The following is an 18,790-nucleotide window of genomic DNA, read 5'->3' as shown; positions in this document are numbered from 1 at the left end:
TAATGGTTGTATTGATTGGCAAGTCCTTGTGATTATTTCAAAGCGGTGCACCATTATAGCTGCTTGTTTTTCACATCTGAAGTGACAGTTTATCAGTAATCAAGTTTTGCTCAATATACATACCTGAAATGCATTTTATGTCCGCGTGTTACTATGAAAGGAAAGCAGGGCTATTGATTGCGTCATCTTTTTGCTTTGTCTTCCACTTTTTACAGTGCATGTATTCATGACATCATGGAGTCCTTACACACTGTTGTTGTTTCTGACACTCTTTCTCTCTCTACAGGAGTGTGCTGGTGAACCTCTCTTCATGCTGTACTGTGCTATGAAACAGCAAATGGAAAAAGGCCCTATAGACGCCATCACCGGAGAGGCAAGATACTCCCTCAGTGAGGACAAACTCATCCGGCAACAGATTGACTACAAGACTCTGGTCAGTGCAAGTGCACAGCACAAGCATATATATTTTTTAATTTTCATTCAAATAGAGATTAAACATAAAGTTACTTGAATAGTCTCATGCATAATTCATGCACACAAATCATGCATATTATTATAGAAGAAAAAGTCAACATGTAATGTTGTTAGCTTAGCAACAGGCTAACACTAAACCCTATTGAAACTAGTCAATTCGCCATGTGCTTTATGTAAAGAGTGTTATTTATACTCCCTGCTGATAGTTTCAAATAATAATTAATAAGTATTCAATAATTTAATAGATTGATCTTTACTCTATTAGGTGGTCATATGCTCTCCCTATAACCATGTGACAAATAAAAATCTTGAATCTTGAATCTCGAACTGTTCAAACTAGATGCTAATAATAAATTGCTCAGACTGATTTATCTTGTCTCCTTTTAGACACTTCATTGTGTGAACCCCGAGAACGAGAATGGCCCGGAGGTGACGGTGAAATGCCTGAACTGTGACACAATTACCCAGGTGAAAGAGAAGCTTCTGGATGCTGTGTATAAAGGAAGCCCATACTCACAGAGACCAAAAGCAGGAGACATGGACCTGGGTAAGAACTCTTGAGAACGACGGAGGGAGGAAAATGGCTTCTCACACTTGAAATTGTTAATGTAGTGTTATTCTAAACCCTGGATAGCATAATCCTGGCTTAACTTGTTTCAAGGTGCACACTATTTATTCTTTGCCCTGTATTTGTAATTAATGCTGGGCAGTTGGGTTCATACTCTACATTTGGAAACCTTGGGTTAATGTTCCTATTTGCATATTTATGAGGTCAATAAGATTGATTGGCAAATGACCTGTTTTAATAACTGCCTGTTATGTTAAAGTGAAGGTTTCTATGAAAAAAACACATGAGAATTGAATGAGGCAGTTTATGATTGGTTTTCTGTTGATTAATAATTTGCTGTGACATTCTAGCACTGCATCATTTCACACTGTATAGTGTGTACCTTTGCTTCTGCATTTTGTGAAGGTTTTAAAACATGGGGTTAAAAGTGATGCTAACCTCTTTTCAAAATTACACAAGTAAAATGTTGCATAACCCAGGACAAAGAGTGGCCTTACCAAGGGTTAAACACAATGTGAAAACCCCTGTAGATGAATGGATGGCAGAGCAGTTATTCTTCAAGATGGTTACATCAATGAAATATTACACAAGTCATTTTTCAGGAAGTTTCATAGTTGATTGTCATTTAAAATTAATGGTCAATTAATCATTTAATCACTGACTCTAATGCAACAAAATGCATGTGGAAAAGTCCAAATATTATATGGACATTACCTAAACTTTGTGGGTAAGTCGTGGCTTAGTGGTAAGAGTTTGACTCCTAACCCTAAGGTTGTGGGTCTGAGTCTGGGGCTGGCAATACTACGACTAAAGTGCCCTTGAGCAAGGCACCAAATCCCCAACTGCTCCCCGTGTGCCGCAGCATAAATGGCTGCCCACTGCTCCATGTGTGTGTGTGTTCATGGTGTGTGTGTGTGTGTGATTGTGCACTTTGGATGGGTTAAATGCATAGCATGAATTCTGAGTATCGGTCACCATACTTGACTGTATGTCACGTCACTTAAATAAATTGACAATTGGTCAACTTAATTAAATGATTAAACTAAATTATTAACGTCCCTTTTGCACATCCTTGTAATCAAATGCCTCTGTTCAAAGAAGGTACTGTAATCTGATACAAATGTTCAGCTTATCAGCAGCTTGATATAAATGGATGCTGATGTCACCATTGTGGGCACCAGGGAAATAGACACTGAACCATATCATCCACAGCAAGATCCCATTAGCTCGAGCAGTTCCCAACACGATTGTCATCTGGCTCAGACTGAGTGATGCTATCAGCTGCAGATCTCATCTGGCTTTGCTCTGCTCCTTGGCAGCTGTCTTTCAGAGCCTGTTTCGAAATAAGAAACTGCGACTTCTCCTGCTACAAATAAACAGGGAAGTGGTTTATTGGAACGGTTTGCTTGTAAGAGGCTTAGAATAGTCATTCTCATGATCTTGATCAGATCTGTCATTTAGATCTGACCCGGACTCTGGCTTCCTAGTTATATTTCTCAACTCTGGTAACAGCAAGCGCATGCTTTTGTATCTGTTCAACTAGGGAAAGTGACTTCACTCTGCACAGGGTTATTCGGACAAGGTCTGCACAAGGTCATGTGTTATAAATGTAGCCTTTCTAAATAGGAGAAAAGGAGAAAAGCCTTTTGTCCTTGTTGTGGGAGTCATGTGTGTTTTGTACACATACTGTAGCTAGAGCACAAAATTGTTCCCAAAAATTAGCTAAATATGACAAAACTTGCTTTGAGAGGCATTTGGGGACATCCTCAATTGAAAAATTGATTTATAAATAAGTAATTGCTGTGTTCTTAAACATGAAACATCACCCCACTCTTATTGACACCCCATACTCAACTTGTTTTGTGTTGCAGAGTGGCGGCAGGGGCGACTGGCGAGGATCATTCTGCAGGATGAGGATGTCACTACTAAGATTGATAATGACTGGAAACGCCTGAACACACTTGCACACTATCAGGTACGGTTACTGTCCACACCTGAGCTGTTACCATGGAAACTGCCTTAATAAAGAAAATAAAAGGTGTAATATACAGAGAATACCAGATTAGGTTAAAACCTTGGAAATTATAAATCGGGGATCAGTAATGTTTTTGTGTAATGCGTAAGGTTGTTTTTTTTTTTTTTTTTTTTTAAGAAGTTTCTTCTGCTCATCAGCTTTTATTTGATTAGAAATACAAGAAAAACATTAATATTGTGAAATATTATTGCAAATTAAAATAATGGTTTTCTATTTGAATATACCCTAATTTATTCCTAAAGCCAAATTCAAATCTTAGTGTTTTATTATATTTAATAATATTACTTGTTTTACTGCATTTTTCAGAAAATAAATGCAGCCAGGGTGACCATAAGAGACTTTACAAAAAAAAAAAAAAATTATATATATTATATATATATTTAATTATTATTATTTATTTTTTTTGTAAAGTCTCTTATGGTCACCCTGGCTGCATTTATTTTCTGAAAAATGCAGTAAAACAAGTAATATTATTAAATATTATTGAAATTTATAATAACTTTATTTTTATTTAGATAGATAGTTTATTCCTTTGACTGCAAAGATGAATTTTTTGCAGCCATGTACTCCAGTTTTCAACATCACTTGATCTTTAAAAAATAATTATAATATGCTTATTTGGTGCTTAATTATCAGAAACATTTGATACACAACATACAGGTTGATCTGTGTGAGTATTGTGGCATAATATATATATATGATTTGCAGAGTATAGCCTGCCAATGTCTCTGTGATTTGAGTTTTTCTGAGTATGTTGCAGTAATGTTGTGCTGCTCACTGTCCTCAGGTAACAGATGGGTCTGTTATCGCCCTGGTGCCAAAGCAAAACTCTGCATACAACATCTCAAACTCATCCACCTTCACCAAGTCCCTCAGCAGATACGGTAAGAACTCCGTCTCATTCTTGTTGTGATTTTCTCCTCCGAACGTTCAAATCTCCTTAGAGAATTTAATCAGAAGAGTGAGATCATATGAAACCAAAAGACTTGTCTATATTGCTCCCAGAGCCCACTACGTTTCAATGAGGACTCTAGCTAGTATCATGTCTCCGTGTCTCGATTTCAAAAAGCTGTCAAACGTAATGTTTTTTTTCTTTTGCTGTTCTTTGTGATGATATTGTTTTGTTTTCTGAGCACTTAGTGTTTTTGTGCGGTGAGAGGTGATGATAGCACAGAGCTGAAGTGTTTTGTTCCTCAACCCAAAAAAAGGGGAGGGGATCAGAGAGAAAACGCTGTTTAATGTTGTCTGTCCTCCTCAGAAGCGAGTATCGGTGATTGCCGCAGAATTACATGCACTCAAGCCATGGCTCTCTCATGGCAGACGTCCATTATATTTCCCTTTGAGAGGGGGCTTCATGTCTCAGATAATTCTCTGAGTGCTCAAACACTGGACACACATTCGTGTTGTTGTTCAAGTCGTGTTTCACCCATTGCCATAGAAACGGCAGCAGTTAGCACCGTCACTGTGGTGTCAGAGTTGATGCTGATGTTTATCATCATTGGTCATTTCATGATTTTTATTTTTTTTTCTGGATATGTAAGTTTGTGATTATATCTTTGAACATTATTCCAAGTCCTTTCACACACCAGCAGGCTCAGGAAGTGAATTCATATCTTCAATACCCGAAGGAACGCTCCTCCCCAGCCTCCAGAATGGACATGGAGATACGCATCTCCCTGGGCCTCCGTAATGAAGTTTGACACTGGTACCATTAATAATGAACGATGCATTCACAGGCCATGGGAGAGAACTGAGGAAGTCTTATTTCAGACTGCTCAGAGGGTATTTTTATATATTCGTGTCATCCTTTATTATCCTGAGCTGAGCATTATATGTGATTTGTGTCACATAGAGAAATGATATACGAACACTTGCGTGTTGCTACAGTAGTACCATGCAGGCATGAACGGCCTGTTTGACCAGAATCATACTCAGAAAAATATAGAAGCTTACATCTGCATATACACAAAGGCAAATATTTGGTCAGCGATTGACCAAAGAGGTTTTCTTTGGCTGATATCAGTTTTTTATAGAAGCAGGGTGACTGATATAATGCTGATGCATACAGAAGGAAATAAAATATTCAACTTTTTCTTTTTTTTTTTTTTTGTTTGGGGTATGGTAGCTTTTTTTATGGGCTGCATTTATTTGATAAAAAATATTGTGAAACAGTCATATTGTGAAATAATATTTCAATTTAAAAGACTTGTTGTCTATTGCAATATTTTTTTTTTTTTTTTTCCTGTAGTGATGATGAAGCAGATTTTTCAGCATCAGTACTCCTGAAATCATTTTAATAAGCTCATTTAGTGGTCAAGATGCATTTCTTATCATCAGTGCTGAAAACAATGCTTTGTTTTTTTGTTTTTGTTGGAAATCATAATCAATTTTTCAGGATATATTTGATGTAAATTATTTACTTTAAACAATAATCATCTTTAGTAAAATTATAAATGCCACATTATTTACAGTACATGAATGAAAATGAATTTCTAGTTTACATGGACTAGAAACTTGACCGTAGAACACTATGGATGCAATACACACTTGTATTTCATTACGAATCGTGCTCAGACACATTTCGGCGCCTGAACGTCTGCGCTGATGTTCTTGCATTAAATAAGTTTCAGCCATTAGTGTTTATCTCCGTTATCTTGTGGTCTCTGTGTAGCTTAAAAATGCTCATTCCCTGGTTTATTTATTCCTTTATTTATTATTTATTTGCTTCTGTACTATTATGTTTTTCTAAGCCTTGACTTTTTTATGCGGTGTAATATAAAAGCACTGCGAGGAGCCGAATTAAGCTTACAGTGGCTGTTTCTTTCAAGCACGCTGGCCTGCCAGTCTGTGACTGATTAACTAGACTCCAGACGCGGGACTCTATCTTTCACTCCCACTTGCCACTTAAGGATAGAATAAACCTGAGGGAGTTTTTGATGGATTCTGCAGATGCAGTATATTCATTGTAGTTTAGGGCATCCACAGGAAATGATCCTTACCCAGAATGCCTTATCCTTAGACAGATTACTGTGCTTAACCATCCATTAGCCAGAGCTCCGCTCATCTCCGCTCTCATCTTTGATGTGTAACTCCTGGGTATCTAACAGCCGACTGCTCATCAGATAGAAGAGACCGCCAGACCTGATTTACAACCCTCCTGTTTAGGTTTTTGGTTTATATTATATTTATGAAGATCTGTGGGTTCAATACTACCAGAGATCTCTGAACCATCCAAATTATGATGAAATAAAAGCAATAAGCCTCGAGAGGCCATGCGTTACAGTGATTTTAATGCTTCACGAGTACCTAAAACACCCTTGACTAAAGTAAAATTACTGTAATGCATGGCCTTTCAGGGTGTATTGCTTTTATGAAATGGCAGCAAAATAAGGAACGTGATAAAAGACATAAATTTTTACTAGATAGTTTGTTGAACTATAACATTAATCAGCATGAACAATTCTTTTGGCAAGTATTGTCATTTCTTGGCCTAGCAAATGTAAAAATGGAGCCATCTGTGTTGTAAAATTTGTTGATGATTGACTCAGTGTTTCTCTTCAGAGAGTATGCTGAGGACGGCCAGCAGCCCAGACAGTCTACGGTCCAGGACGCCCATGATCACGCCCGATCTAGAGAGCGGGACCAAACTCTGGCACCTCGTCAAAAACCACGACCACGCAGATCAACGTGAGGGCGATCGCGGGAGCAAGATGGTGTCAGAGATCTACCTGACGCGACTGCTGGCCACCAAGGTGAGCTGGCATGAAGTTTTCTCTCTTAAACCTGCTATGAAGATGCATTTTGGTCGATTCGATCACGAGGGAGTAGATGAAGGAGACACATTCCCATTAACGTCTGGTGTTTTAATCGGTCTCTTTTGTCCACCTTCCTGATTGGTCAGAAATGGTCAGAAGTGAACAAGCTGAAAACCTCTCAGACTCTCTTTACACCTGTATTTAGCATTGTCCACTTGCGTTTTTGTGATTGACAAAAATGCATCTTAAGATATGCCTAAGAACTGAGATGAACCTTTAGGTTTTGAAAATGTTGCAACGTTTTGCTTTTATCCTAACCAAATGCAATAAGCAATGAAAGACCAGACAGTTTTTTATTTCAGTTTCCTTGTTTTCTTGTATTTCTGTTTACTGCTGTGCTGGGAAAAACTGCCTGCATTGAATCCCATTGGTCCAGAATCCTGCAAATTAAGCATCAAATATGTTCTGATTGGCTGTAATTGTAACAGATTCACATTTAGTGTTGACAGAGAAATTGCTTGACTCTTGTCACATCGCACCTGGTTAGGACACAATATCATGTTCCTGCTATCTAATTTCCACTCTTCTGTCTTCCTCCCTCTGTTCTTGTTTCTTTAGCTTATTGCTTTGCCTCCTAATTGTTAGGCTAGGGAAAAAAATGAAATCAGAATATGTTTACAAGTCTCTCGGGTGGTCAATTTTGATACATAATAAAAAACGAGAGATAAATGAAATGCTGGAGCGGAAGAGAACAGCAGGAGACAGGTAATTTGTTGTGGATCGAGTGCTTCATGGTGCGTGGTGACAGAGCACAGAATGAATGCTGGGAAGCCTCATGGACTGTGCCTGTCTGTTTCATACACACACACACACACACACACACACCAGCATCCTAATCAACACAATCCATATTATCTGAGAGCCACTGCTGTTCTCCCAGTCTCAGAGATGATGAATAAACTGACATCTCCAGTTTGGCTGCTCGAGTCCCTTTAGTGATTTTTGGCCTTTAGTATGTTTTTGCAAATACAGATTTCATGCAAGTAGTCGTTATGATCAATAGGATAGGTTTACAGCTGAGAAAGTTCTAGTAGCTTCAAACCGTTAGGTTTTCAGGCTTTTTCTGTCGGTCAAATTTCTGTAATACCGCAGTGTAAGCTTGTGGGTAAAACATATTATAAATGTATTTAATAAAGTGCAACTAACCAGAATATTGTAAATAAAATAAAATTAAAATTGAGCTTTAGAAGCAGAAATGAAAAACCTTTCCCATATTTTGTTGATTAATTCAACAGTCAAACCCTACTGTTTGCCATGTTAATATTTAATAATAATGGTCACAGTAAACAATTCCAGTATTTAATGTTAAGTAGAATTTATTTTCATTTTGTGTGATAACTTAGGTCATTTTGCTGTTAGGTAGCAACTTCAAGTCAAAAGCGTGATTTTGGGGCAAAACCAGTTTAGAATCACCGATTAAATATTAATGTATATGAAATTAACGTATATGAAAAAAATGACATTTGACAGTCATATATTCATTTAGAGTCACAGGTGAAACATTTCTGTTTTCTTCTTTCTCCACAGGGTACTTTACAGAAATTCGTTGATGATTTGTTTGAGACGATATTCAGCACAGCTCACCGTGGCAGTGCCCTCCCTCTCGCCATCAAATACATGTTTGACTTCCTGGACGAGCAGGCGGACAAACACCAAATCACAGATTCAGATGTTCGGCATACCTGGAAGAGCAACTGGTAAGGAGTGGCACCTCCTAAACATTTCATTCATTGTAAAATTTCTGAAATCAGTAGGACTTTTTTCTAACCATCTACCCATTTCCTACCCTCGACCGCAGTTTGCCATTGAGGTTCTGGGTGAACGTGATCAAGAACCCTCAGTTTGTGTTCGACATCCACAAGAACAGCATCACAGATGCGTGTCTCTCCGTTGTGGCCCAAACATTCATGGACTCCTGCTCTACATCTGAACACAAGCTTGGCAAAGATTCCCCCTCAAATAAGCTGCTCTACGCTAAAGATATTCCTAACTACAAGAACTGGGTAGAAAGGTAAGTGGAATGAGATCTCGCTAGGCAGAAAATGCCCTTATTAGTTATTAATTAGAACCTTCAAAGACTCCAAATCAGCACACTCATCTGGACCTGCTGTTTTGCTGTCCTGCAGGTATTACTCAGACATTGCGCGCATGCCCGCCATCAGTGATCAGGACATGAGCGCTTATCTCGCGGAGCAGTCCAGACTCCACCTGAGCCAGTTTAACAGCATGAGTGCCCTCCACGAGATCTACTCCTACATAACCAAGTACAAAGACGAGGTAAGAGAAAGAAAGGTAGAATATGTTGGGTTAATATTTGCACATGGTTTAAACAATGCAGTTAATGGTCATAATAAACCATTTGAATATTTAATGTTAAGGACAATTCATTTTAGTATGTTAAATGTAGGTAATTTTAGTGTTGGGTAGCAACTTTGTTGACGTTTTAGTCTTTAGGCAAAACCAGTTGAACCATATATATATATATAATTTCAAAACACATTGTCACATGACCATACTGTTGCATGGCTAATGCATCAAGTTGCATCTGGTTATCTCAGGAATTAAATAAAACATTTGCATGAAACTTAAATCAAACACAGAGTCAAGAGATATATGTTTGAGCAACATTAGAAGGTCAACGAAGAAATACAAGGTTAAGTTGAGCAAGTTGCATCATGGGATACTCTATTTCATACATTGTGGTCTGGTTGCACACTTAACTATTCAGCAAATAGGTAGTAGCTGCTTCATGCATACAGATAATTAGTTTGCTATAAATAATGCATTCCACTTTTTAGAAAAATTGTGTGTAGAATGCTATTCTGAAGATGTTTCACAGAAGAAAAATGAAAGAAAGAGAAAAATATGGTGGCTACTCTGACTAGTACATCAGATTTCGACCAAAGCAGGCCGGAATAGGCTGTTAAAATGGCAAAATCTGAAATCTAACACATTTAATACATAGCCATTCAGATTCAGTATTATCCATGTAGCCCTTCACACATAACGCCATCTGACAGCACACACGAGATCATGTGTCAGAATCAGTGACTCATTCCAGCCAGGCTGGATAAATGGAGAGATAATGAGCCACCGAAGGAAACCATTTAGTTCTACCTCACACAGAAATGAGGGTGTGTGTGTGTGTGTGTGTGTTTTAGTGAAAGAAAAAGACACAGTGGCTCTCCATAATTATTCCTACATTTGCAACTGTGTTTCTTCACCTATTAAGCAGATATAAAAAGGTGTCCATAGTTAGCACCTACCCTTGTTTCTTTCTAAATTATTTCATTTCCATCTTCCGTTTCTCACCTTCGGGAGAGTTTAGTCTAACACAACTCATCAAACCTCATCTCGACTCTCTATGAAACCGCTCTCCCTCTCCCTGTCTGACATTAATACACTGCAGCTGGTTGCGTTTTAAACAGTCGTTTATGTTCATTAGTCTTTATTATCCAGATGCACACGTGTCCACATGAATCCCCTCGCTGAACCTGCATGAAAACAGGAGGGAAATTAGCAGTCCATTATCTTACGCTGAGGGAGTTGGAGATTCTTTTCTTTGCTGTTTCCTTTACATTTAGACACTTGCTTTTGGTTAAACCAAACAGATGGGTATTAGCATCACACGCTGTTTCGCAAACAAGTTCTGAGCGGCACGTGCATTTCCGTCAGCAGACAGACACATACCCAAAGGAAATGATGAAGTCAAGTGGTTAAAGATCTTGACTGGTAGAATGTTGTAGGTTTGAGGCCCAACTCAAATCAGTATAATTATTGTGAACCATTAAATTTAAAATCACTCTACCTCTGAAACGACTTTTCTTGTCAGCTGACATCATCAAGCCCTTCTATTTTTAGCCCCTCCCCCAGCGATTTTTCATAAAATTGCATAAAATCAAGTTTTAATGGGTTACAAACACTTTAAAGATGACTTTAAAGTCTCCTAGGTAGTTTATAATGGGTGTTGTAGTGACTTTGGTGTGATTTTTGTATGTATTTGTATCTTTCATTGTATGTTTTCTACATCCTGACCGACAAAGGAAACATCTTTAAGCACCTGTGCAATAAAATAGAGGAAAATCTAATAATTGTGTAATTAAGGCTTTGTGTATCTTATCATTTCCATGCTGAGATTATTGTGGGAAATGTAACTTATTCACGGAAGTCTGTTGCCTCAGAAACCAACTAAATAACTCAAATCTGAGGTCATTTCCTTCTCTACAGATCCTGTCCGCACTACAGAAGGACGAGTTAGCTCGGCGACAGAGACTGCGCAGTAAACTGGAACAGGTTATCGATACCATGGCTCTGGCAAGCTGAGGACCCCCTCCCCATCTCTCCACCCACCTCCTGACCCATGCCCCCATGCCTCCCCCACAGTCATACACATGCACGCACACATACACACACACAAACACTAAGCTAATGGACTGCAAGGACAGAAGCAGTACACTGGAGACCCCTCAGCCCAGGGTGGAAATCTTTTCATCACTTCCTTTGAACTCAACATGCAGCAGAATGTCTCCTCGGATGCCACGTCCAACCAAAAGGACTTTGTTTTTTGGATTTTTATCATTTTGGAGTGTGTGTTGAGCCGCGTTTGTCTGCTTTTACTCACCAAGGATGTCTTGTATTATGAGCCAGAAGACCTTAAAGCCCATGAAGGATAAAAGCGGTGCCCCCCCCCCCACACACACACAAATGGAATTTTTTTTAAGCGCTTAATTTATCATCTTTTTTTTTAATTTTCTTTGGGTTGATTGAGCAACTCACTCACTCCTGTCTCCTGCCACTTGTGTTACTGCTGAATTTGCACAATTTACAGGAACTACAACAAATGAAAATGATATAAATATATATATAAATGTGTATAGATATATATATACAACTGCATTTTTATACAAAAAGTGAAAAGATGCGTACAAAGTTTTCCATTTTAACATAGAAAAGAACAAGATGAATTTGATATGTGAAACAGACTGAATTATGAAAAAAAATATCAAAAAAATGTCCTGTGCCATGTTTTATTTGAATGTTGTTTTGTGCAAAAAAAAGATTTTCTTTAGATAAAATGTGCTATGATTTAAATGTTGACAACCCTAGTGACTGAAGAACTGAGAGTGGGAAAAAAATGTGCAAAAAAGAACAAACTCAGACAAATGTGTTCCTCCTGTGGTACCTAGTGTTTTGGAGGGAAATTGTCCTCACAAAAAACAAGAATCATTATTTAGTTGGTGGATGAATCTGTGTACTTAGTTTGTACTTTTTTTTCAACCTTTATTGCAATTTGGTTTCAGTCTGAAAGCCACTTGAGGACAATATTCTTTGCTATTCCACGCAAAAACTCGTTTTCATCTCGTGTTCATTTCTCATATTCAGATGTGAGCACTCTCAGTCATTTTTGCACAAATCAGTCCAGAATGAAGGAAAACTTGAGATTGAAGAACCACCGAATGTGTTCCGTTACTGATGATGTCACAATCTGGCATTCTGAGAAGGTTCAGTGACATCACAGTAAATGTAGCAAACGTTAATTCCATGCAGTTCCACTTTTCTTTTAGCTGCCTACAAGCTTAAAAGTGTGGCACACAGAAAGTGTTTTTAAGCTAAATAATTGTACGTGAATGCTACCCATCCATGAAATCTTGTAGTTAAGCTAAGTTGATTTGAATTAATCTCAGAAAGGCATTAACTGATAGATTCACGTTCTTAAAACACCCATCATATCAGCAGTAGATGCTTTTTTTGGAAGTAGAATCTTTTTATGGAGTATTTTTTATTTATTTTTTGTTTAATTTTCATAAGCTACTTGACTTCCTTATGCCATTTTTATTCGAAGTTTTTGCTCTTGTTCTTTATCGTTCCTCTTGATATTCAAGTCCACTAACTCATTTCCATCAAGATTGGTGATTTGCAGTATTACGAATACAAAAGTGCAGTGATTTTTAAACCGTTTCAGGACTATCAAGCGGATGAAGTCGAGCTCTGTTTTACTTTTCTTTGCCATATTGGTTGTTTTGGATTTTTTCTTTATCTTTTGTTGGTAACTGCGAGGATATTTATTGTAGTGACTCGCTTTCATGTGCTGCAGCAGTTCTCTTAAAGTCAGTCATGTTCAAACAAGAGAAAGCCTCTCCTCCTTTGGCTTTCCGCTGAGATTAAAGGAGAAGTAGTCTTTCTGAGATGCGATAGAAACATCTTTGAAAGATTTAGGTCAGAAACCCAGTGAGAGAAAGAGCGAGGCGCACCAACCGAATATTTGACGGGTTTTCGCTCGTGTTACCTCAGCCATACATCAGGGTTGATTCCAGCTGGGAAAGTAATAATGAATCACTCTTTACACATTTATTTATTTTGGGATTGCGGTTTACATTATTGATTTTATGCCATTGCGATTTCTGCTAATCAACCGGGAGCAGGTCTTCCACGGTAAAGACAATCTCCCTTTAGACTCAAGATGTTCACCTGTAAGGAACTGCCTTCGTTTTCAGTCTTCCCACAGATGTCTACTGAAAACGAATTAGATCGATGTTGGATTTGCTTGCTTGTGTTTAACTCTCATAAACTCGTTCCTGTCATTCTTAGAGCAAACTCAAGCTACGTTGAAGGAGTCATCAATGAAGTACTGTAGATGGACTTTCTTGAAGTAAACACACAGGACAACACACCCCTACTGTTGGGACGTGTATGTCTTAATTTTAACAGTAGAAGGATAGGGCTGGACGTTTCGCATTGCAGGTGACTTAGACCCCTCCGTCTGGCCTTCCTTATGTTAGTATGTTATTTTCAGTAGATGAGTTTCTGCATGCTTCGAAATTACAAATTGATTTGAGAATATAAGCATTGCTGTTTTTCTTTCATTCCAAAGGCTGATAATGGTCATTCTACATATCATAATGTACGGTCAAACTTTTTTTTTCTCGATGTGCTTTGCTTTGTGCTATGTTAGCGGGACTTTGGTGATGGTGATTGTAAAGCAGCTGGTTGCATTGTAATGTCTCAGGACATGTTTCACTTCGATGTTGTCTTTGCCTTTGTTTTCATTCAATTTTTTTTTTTTTTTTTTTTTTTTTTTTTTTTTTTTTTTGATGAGTGCTAGCTTTTGTTTTCAATGTTTTTTAGATGTTGAGTTGTGGAACATGTGGAACTCTTCAGAGATATTCAAACATTTTCAAAGATTTCGCTGTGTAAAGTATTTGAGTGATGCTTCTCATTTTATGACACTTGTTTTGAGAACTACTTTGAGTACAGGAACAAAACAAACAAAAAAAAGTTAGTAGCCGAACAAAAGGTGTTTCAGACACACAGAGCTTTCATTTCGCACAGAGTGCCTTGTCAACTCCTCTCTCATTCTTCTCCGCTTCCTCCGACCCTTCCATTACCCACAATCCATCTCTTTCCATACACCTCTTTATCGCTGTCTGGCCATGCCCTCTTTCTTCCTCTCCTCCTCAGTCCAAAAGACCAATCCGGGTTTTGATTTCCACTAATGGTGTTTCCAGATTGAAGAAAAAAATCCTTTTTTGGAAGGATTGATTCATTTAAGCGAAGGAACAAAATGTGCGCATGTAGATTTCAAAAAACAAAAACTGAAGAATTTTAATACTTTATTAATTCTGATACCTTTTAAAGAGTTTCAGACTTGAATCAACTGTGACAGGTTGGCTGTTAAATGCTCATTGTGTAAATATTGTGCTCTTTCCTATTTTGCAAATTTATTATGTGTAAATAAACACATGCATCAAGGAGAGATTAAACATTTTTTGCTAAAATTGCTTGTCACCGGTCTTCTTATTTTTCAGTTATCATTTCACTATATCATATATAATGTGTCATTTGTGAAATTTGGTGATTTTTTTTTTCTTTCTGTCAAATCTGGTGGCTCAAAAGAACCATTGTCAATTGTATAGAGTCAATTGCATAAAGATCACTTTCCAACCGCTCCGCAACTAATTGTTGGCCAGCGTAGTGAATTCGTGTCACCTCGAACACAAATCAAAATTCATGAAGAGAAATATCTGACTGAAAAAAAAACAAAACAAAACTGGATTTCGATGTAAATTCTACCAACAATAAATATGTGACACTTTAAGGGCTCAGGCATGAGTTCACAGTTCACCTATTATAGTTCCTAAGACACCATTTGAATAAGGCAATCCCAGAATGCATTGTGATGACCTGGAAATTTTTTTTTACCAAGATGATGTGTTGAAGACTGATGATTGATGTTGATATGATGATTATAAATACATTCAATACTGAAATATATACACACACATACAGTACAATCAAACACCTTACATAAAAACACAAATAGCAATTAAAAGTGATCAAATCTTGAATGTTAAACAAGGACAGGAATGGGACACATCCCATTTCAATTGTTTCTGATGTTGTATTAGAAGCCAGCTGCCTATAGTGATCCGACTAGGCTTTGAAAGGCTAGTGAACGGTATGTGCAAATGTTTATCTGATGGCGTCCTGATATTTGAGTCCCGGTAATGATGGAGGAACTGAGATTTGGCTCTTTATTCAGCTCAGTGAGCCCCGCCAGATGAAACTGCCCCCATTAGTTTGGAGCATATAATCGCTCAGACTAATTCAATTAAAACTCTTTTTGAAGGAAAGCTCAAATTGCCCTATGATTGCGAGCCCACCGAGTCTTTAAATGATTCTGTCAGACTCAAATGTGCGTGTACCAGTAAAGCTGTGATTTATGGCTGCCTGGCAGTGGATGTGATTTTCTTTCCTCTAAGCAGTTACAGTCAATGATGTCCGCCGCGAACGGCGAGAGCAATTAAAGCTCCATTCCCCCTTTGTTGCTAGAAAAGCGTTTGGAGCGACACAATGATGCTCTGATTCTCTCACTGAATAGTTTTACATGCGTCACTTCTTACCAGGCACCTTTTCAAGAAGTGTTCATTTGCACGCATGAGTGGTTCTATGACTGCTTTCCCTTTAGATTTCTAAGCCCTGATGTTTTCATTTTTTTTAATTAAAGGGATCATATGATGAGATTTCATGTTTTCCTTTGTCTTTGGACTGGTAAAACCTGAACCTGAAGATCCGTAAAGTCGCAAAGATTAAAGTCTCAAACACCTTCTAAAATGGGTAGTTTAAACAAGCCCCCACATGTCTCCATCACTGTCTGGGAAGATTTGCATAATACCACCCAAATATACGCGCAAAGAAAGAAGGCATTACTTTTATCCTCACTGTAGTATTGATGTTGTCGCTGCCATATACTGGAAACGCTGTGTGTCATTGTGAAAGTGAAACGACTTTGTTTGGCCTTCCAAAAGAGGACACAACTAGAAATCACTAGAAATCTCACTTCGACCTCGGTGTATTAATCAACATCATCACTTCTGAACCCCCCCCCCCCCCCAACTTCTGTCAATACAACCAACTTGAGGAGTTTTTAGGAGTGATAATATTAATGCGCCGAGGTGAAGTACTGCAAAGTGCTCTTCCGCCATACAATATAGTTATCTTTTTTATCCACTTAGAAAATCGTTTCATTTTATATTGTGTCACTTACTCGTGTACCGTCTTTAAATAGGGAAAACATGGAAGTGTTTGGTGGCTTCTGAATTCATCCCTGTTTGGATCCAAAGGAATGAATGGTGCCAAGCTAAACACTTGCATAGTGGTGCTACAGCGATTGAGTGTACGCACTGAGATGGGAGAGGTATGTATCAACTTGTCTTAGTTGAGGGAAGAACATAGTGGAATATATATATAATTTCCAATTGAATATATTTTAAAATAGAATTTATTCCTGTGAAACAAGTATTTTCAAACATAAAATTGTATTACATTTTTATGACATAACTGAATTCAAATTTTGATTTTAAAGAATCAAATCTATTCCCGATGTATGAGGGGTCCCTGAGTCGTAATGAAAACAAGTCCACAAATCAAATGTGTCAAAATACCTACACCAGATGGATTCCTTAGGCCTTGCAGTGTAAATGCAGCATAAATAAAGAGGTTCTTTTAATTTGCCATGTCTCAACAGGAACAGATGTCATCATTAAAGACTTCTGCTCATTGTTTCCCTGGAACACAAACTGGGAGGACTGGGAGAGCGATGAACAACAGCTGGGAATGGAGGTAGAGTCTGTAGCTCCTCTTTCAGATTTGGTGCCTGCTTTCCAAAAACATTTCTTCAGGTGTCTTCAAGCTGGCTTAAATTAACTGTGAGGAGTTTTGTAATTTATTTTCACATTCTGTTTTAGTTAACCATGAAGTGCCGAACAGACACTTGTCATTTGACGATTAGCTGTCGTTTAGGAAAAATTATTAAATGGCTCCGTTCCTTTAGGATCTGGCCATGCTTAATGTCTTTGTAATCATTCTCTTGGATTAATCTCATTAGAATGTGGCAAGGTCATGCTTCATCCCAGAAAATAAATAAATATTTTATTTATTTATTAATTTATTCGTGTGAGAAAAAAAAAAAAAAACTCTCATTAGATCCATCGTGATTGTTGGACACTTTTTTATACCATTTTTTGTGGAAAATATTCAGTTATACACTAAGAAATTAAATGACAATATCATATTTTTATGTTGCAGTAAATACCATTTCAAACCAGAATAGTCCGAAATCCGAATATATATTTTGTGTGTTTTTACATTTTAATTATATAACTATTATATTACTATTTAATATAGCATAAATATTGCTTAATTTATACTGAATATGCTTTTTGATTGTAATTCAATAACTTAAATATCAATTTTAATGACAATAAAATGATTTTAATACAACACAACATATTCACAACAATGAAGACTGCCAAAATATATTAAATCATAGATACTTGTAAATAATTTAATATAATATATTTTTATATTACAAATAAGATTCTTAAGGGAAAATGTGTTTGATTATGATGAATATATATATATATATATATATATATATATATATATATATATATATATATAAAACAATAAAAATGTTAATGCTAGCTAAATGTTTTCTGTAAAAAAAAAAAAAAGTATATAATTCATCATAACACAAATTAGCTTTTTTTTTGTTCTTTTTGTGCTAGTTTTGTGAGATTCACCCATTTACTGATATTTCACACTCTTCGCCAGCCCAACTAATCAACCTTCCATCATATTCCCCCATATTTTTCTCAATCCTTCTTCTGGATCTTTTTTCCCTCTGTTTTAAGCGTCTCTCCTCTGCTCAAGGCCTCCCGCTGACAGACAGGTTCTTGAATGGCTGATGGTCAGAATAAAGAGACACAGATGTGGACAATTATCTTCCCGCTCACTCATGTGCGCGGCACGCGCCCCTCGCCCCGGCTCTCAGCGGGTCTCTGAGGACAGAGGCTGATGATGAAGCTTTGGGATTGCCCCTTGGAAATGATCACACCTGCGTGGAGGTAATAAGATGGCGCTTTGCTGAGAGCCGTTTTGATTACTGAGCTCCGAGACGTGGGGTGTGATTGGCAGTGGAATGTAGACAGTATGATTAGGGAGGATGGATCTTGGCTGTTATTTCTCATGGAGCAAAGGTGTTGAGCGTGTAGACGTTGTAAATATGTCGAAGCATCAGTTCTAGTTGAGTCAGTGGATGATGAGGCAGTGTTGGTGCATGCCATCTGTATTTGTTAGAGATGAGTTTTGTTGAAAAAAATCTCCAAAAACATTGAATGAGATCATCTTTAACGAATAAACAGTTTAAGATAAGATTAGCCAGAAAGCCTGTCATAGCCTATTTGATAAAGCCATAATTGTTTCTTTTTATTATAAGTGATGAAATTAGTTTAAAGAAACCATGACATACTAGCATTCAGAGGTTTCGTGAAGATTTTTTCAAGATTTTTTAAAATAACATACTTTTATTTAACAATGATACCAGGAAAAAAGCATCAT

General features: G+C 37.4%; 1 protein-coding gene across 3 annotated transcripts in view; it reads left to right on the top strand.

The window, feature by feature from the left end:
- The window catches only part of LOC127944782 (plexin-A1), a 205,945-nt gene extending 191,278 nt beyond the window's left edge, over positions 1-14,667 (top strand). For all 3 annotated transcript variants that reach the window (XM_052541031.1, XM_052541032.1, XM_052541030.1), the window contains 9 exons: positions 287-433; positions 862-1,021; positions 2,914-3,017; positions 3,865-3,961; positions 6,639-6,829; positions 8,420-8,589; positions 8,691-8,903; positions 9,019-9,169; positions 11,120-14,667. In XM_052541031.1, the coding sequence (XP_052396991.1) occupies positions 287-433; positions 862-1,021; positions 2,914-3,017; positions 3,865-3,961; positions 6,639-6,829; positions 8,420-8,589; positions 8,691-8,903; positions 9,019-9,169; positions 11,120-11,215 (1,329 nt within the window). In that variant the 3' untranslated portion in view covers positions 11,216-14,667. The remainder of the gene's footprint in view (positions 1-286; positions 434-861; positions 1,022-2,913; positions 3,018-3,864; positions 3,962-6,638; positions 6,830-8,419; positions 8,590-8,690; positions 8,904-9,018; positions 9,170-11,119) is intronic.
- The last annotated feature ends 4,123 nt before the right edge of the window (positions 14,668-18,790 follow it).

Source organism: Carassius gibelio, chromosome A23 (genome assembly GCF_023724105.1).
Source record: "Carassius gibelio isolate Cgi1373 ecotype wild population from Czech Republic chromosome A23, carGib1.2-hapl.c, whole genome shotgun sequence".
Lineage (NCBI taxonomy): Eukaryota > Metazoa > Chordata > Actinopteri > Cypriniformes > Cyprinidae > Carassius > Carassius gibelio.
This window is presented reverse-complemented; position numbering and strand designations above follow the sequence as displayed.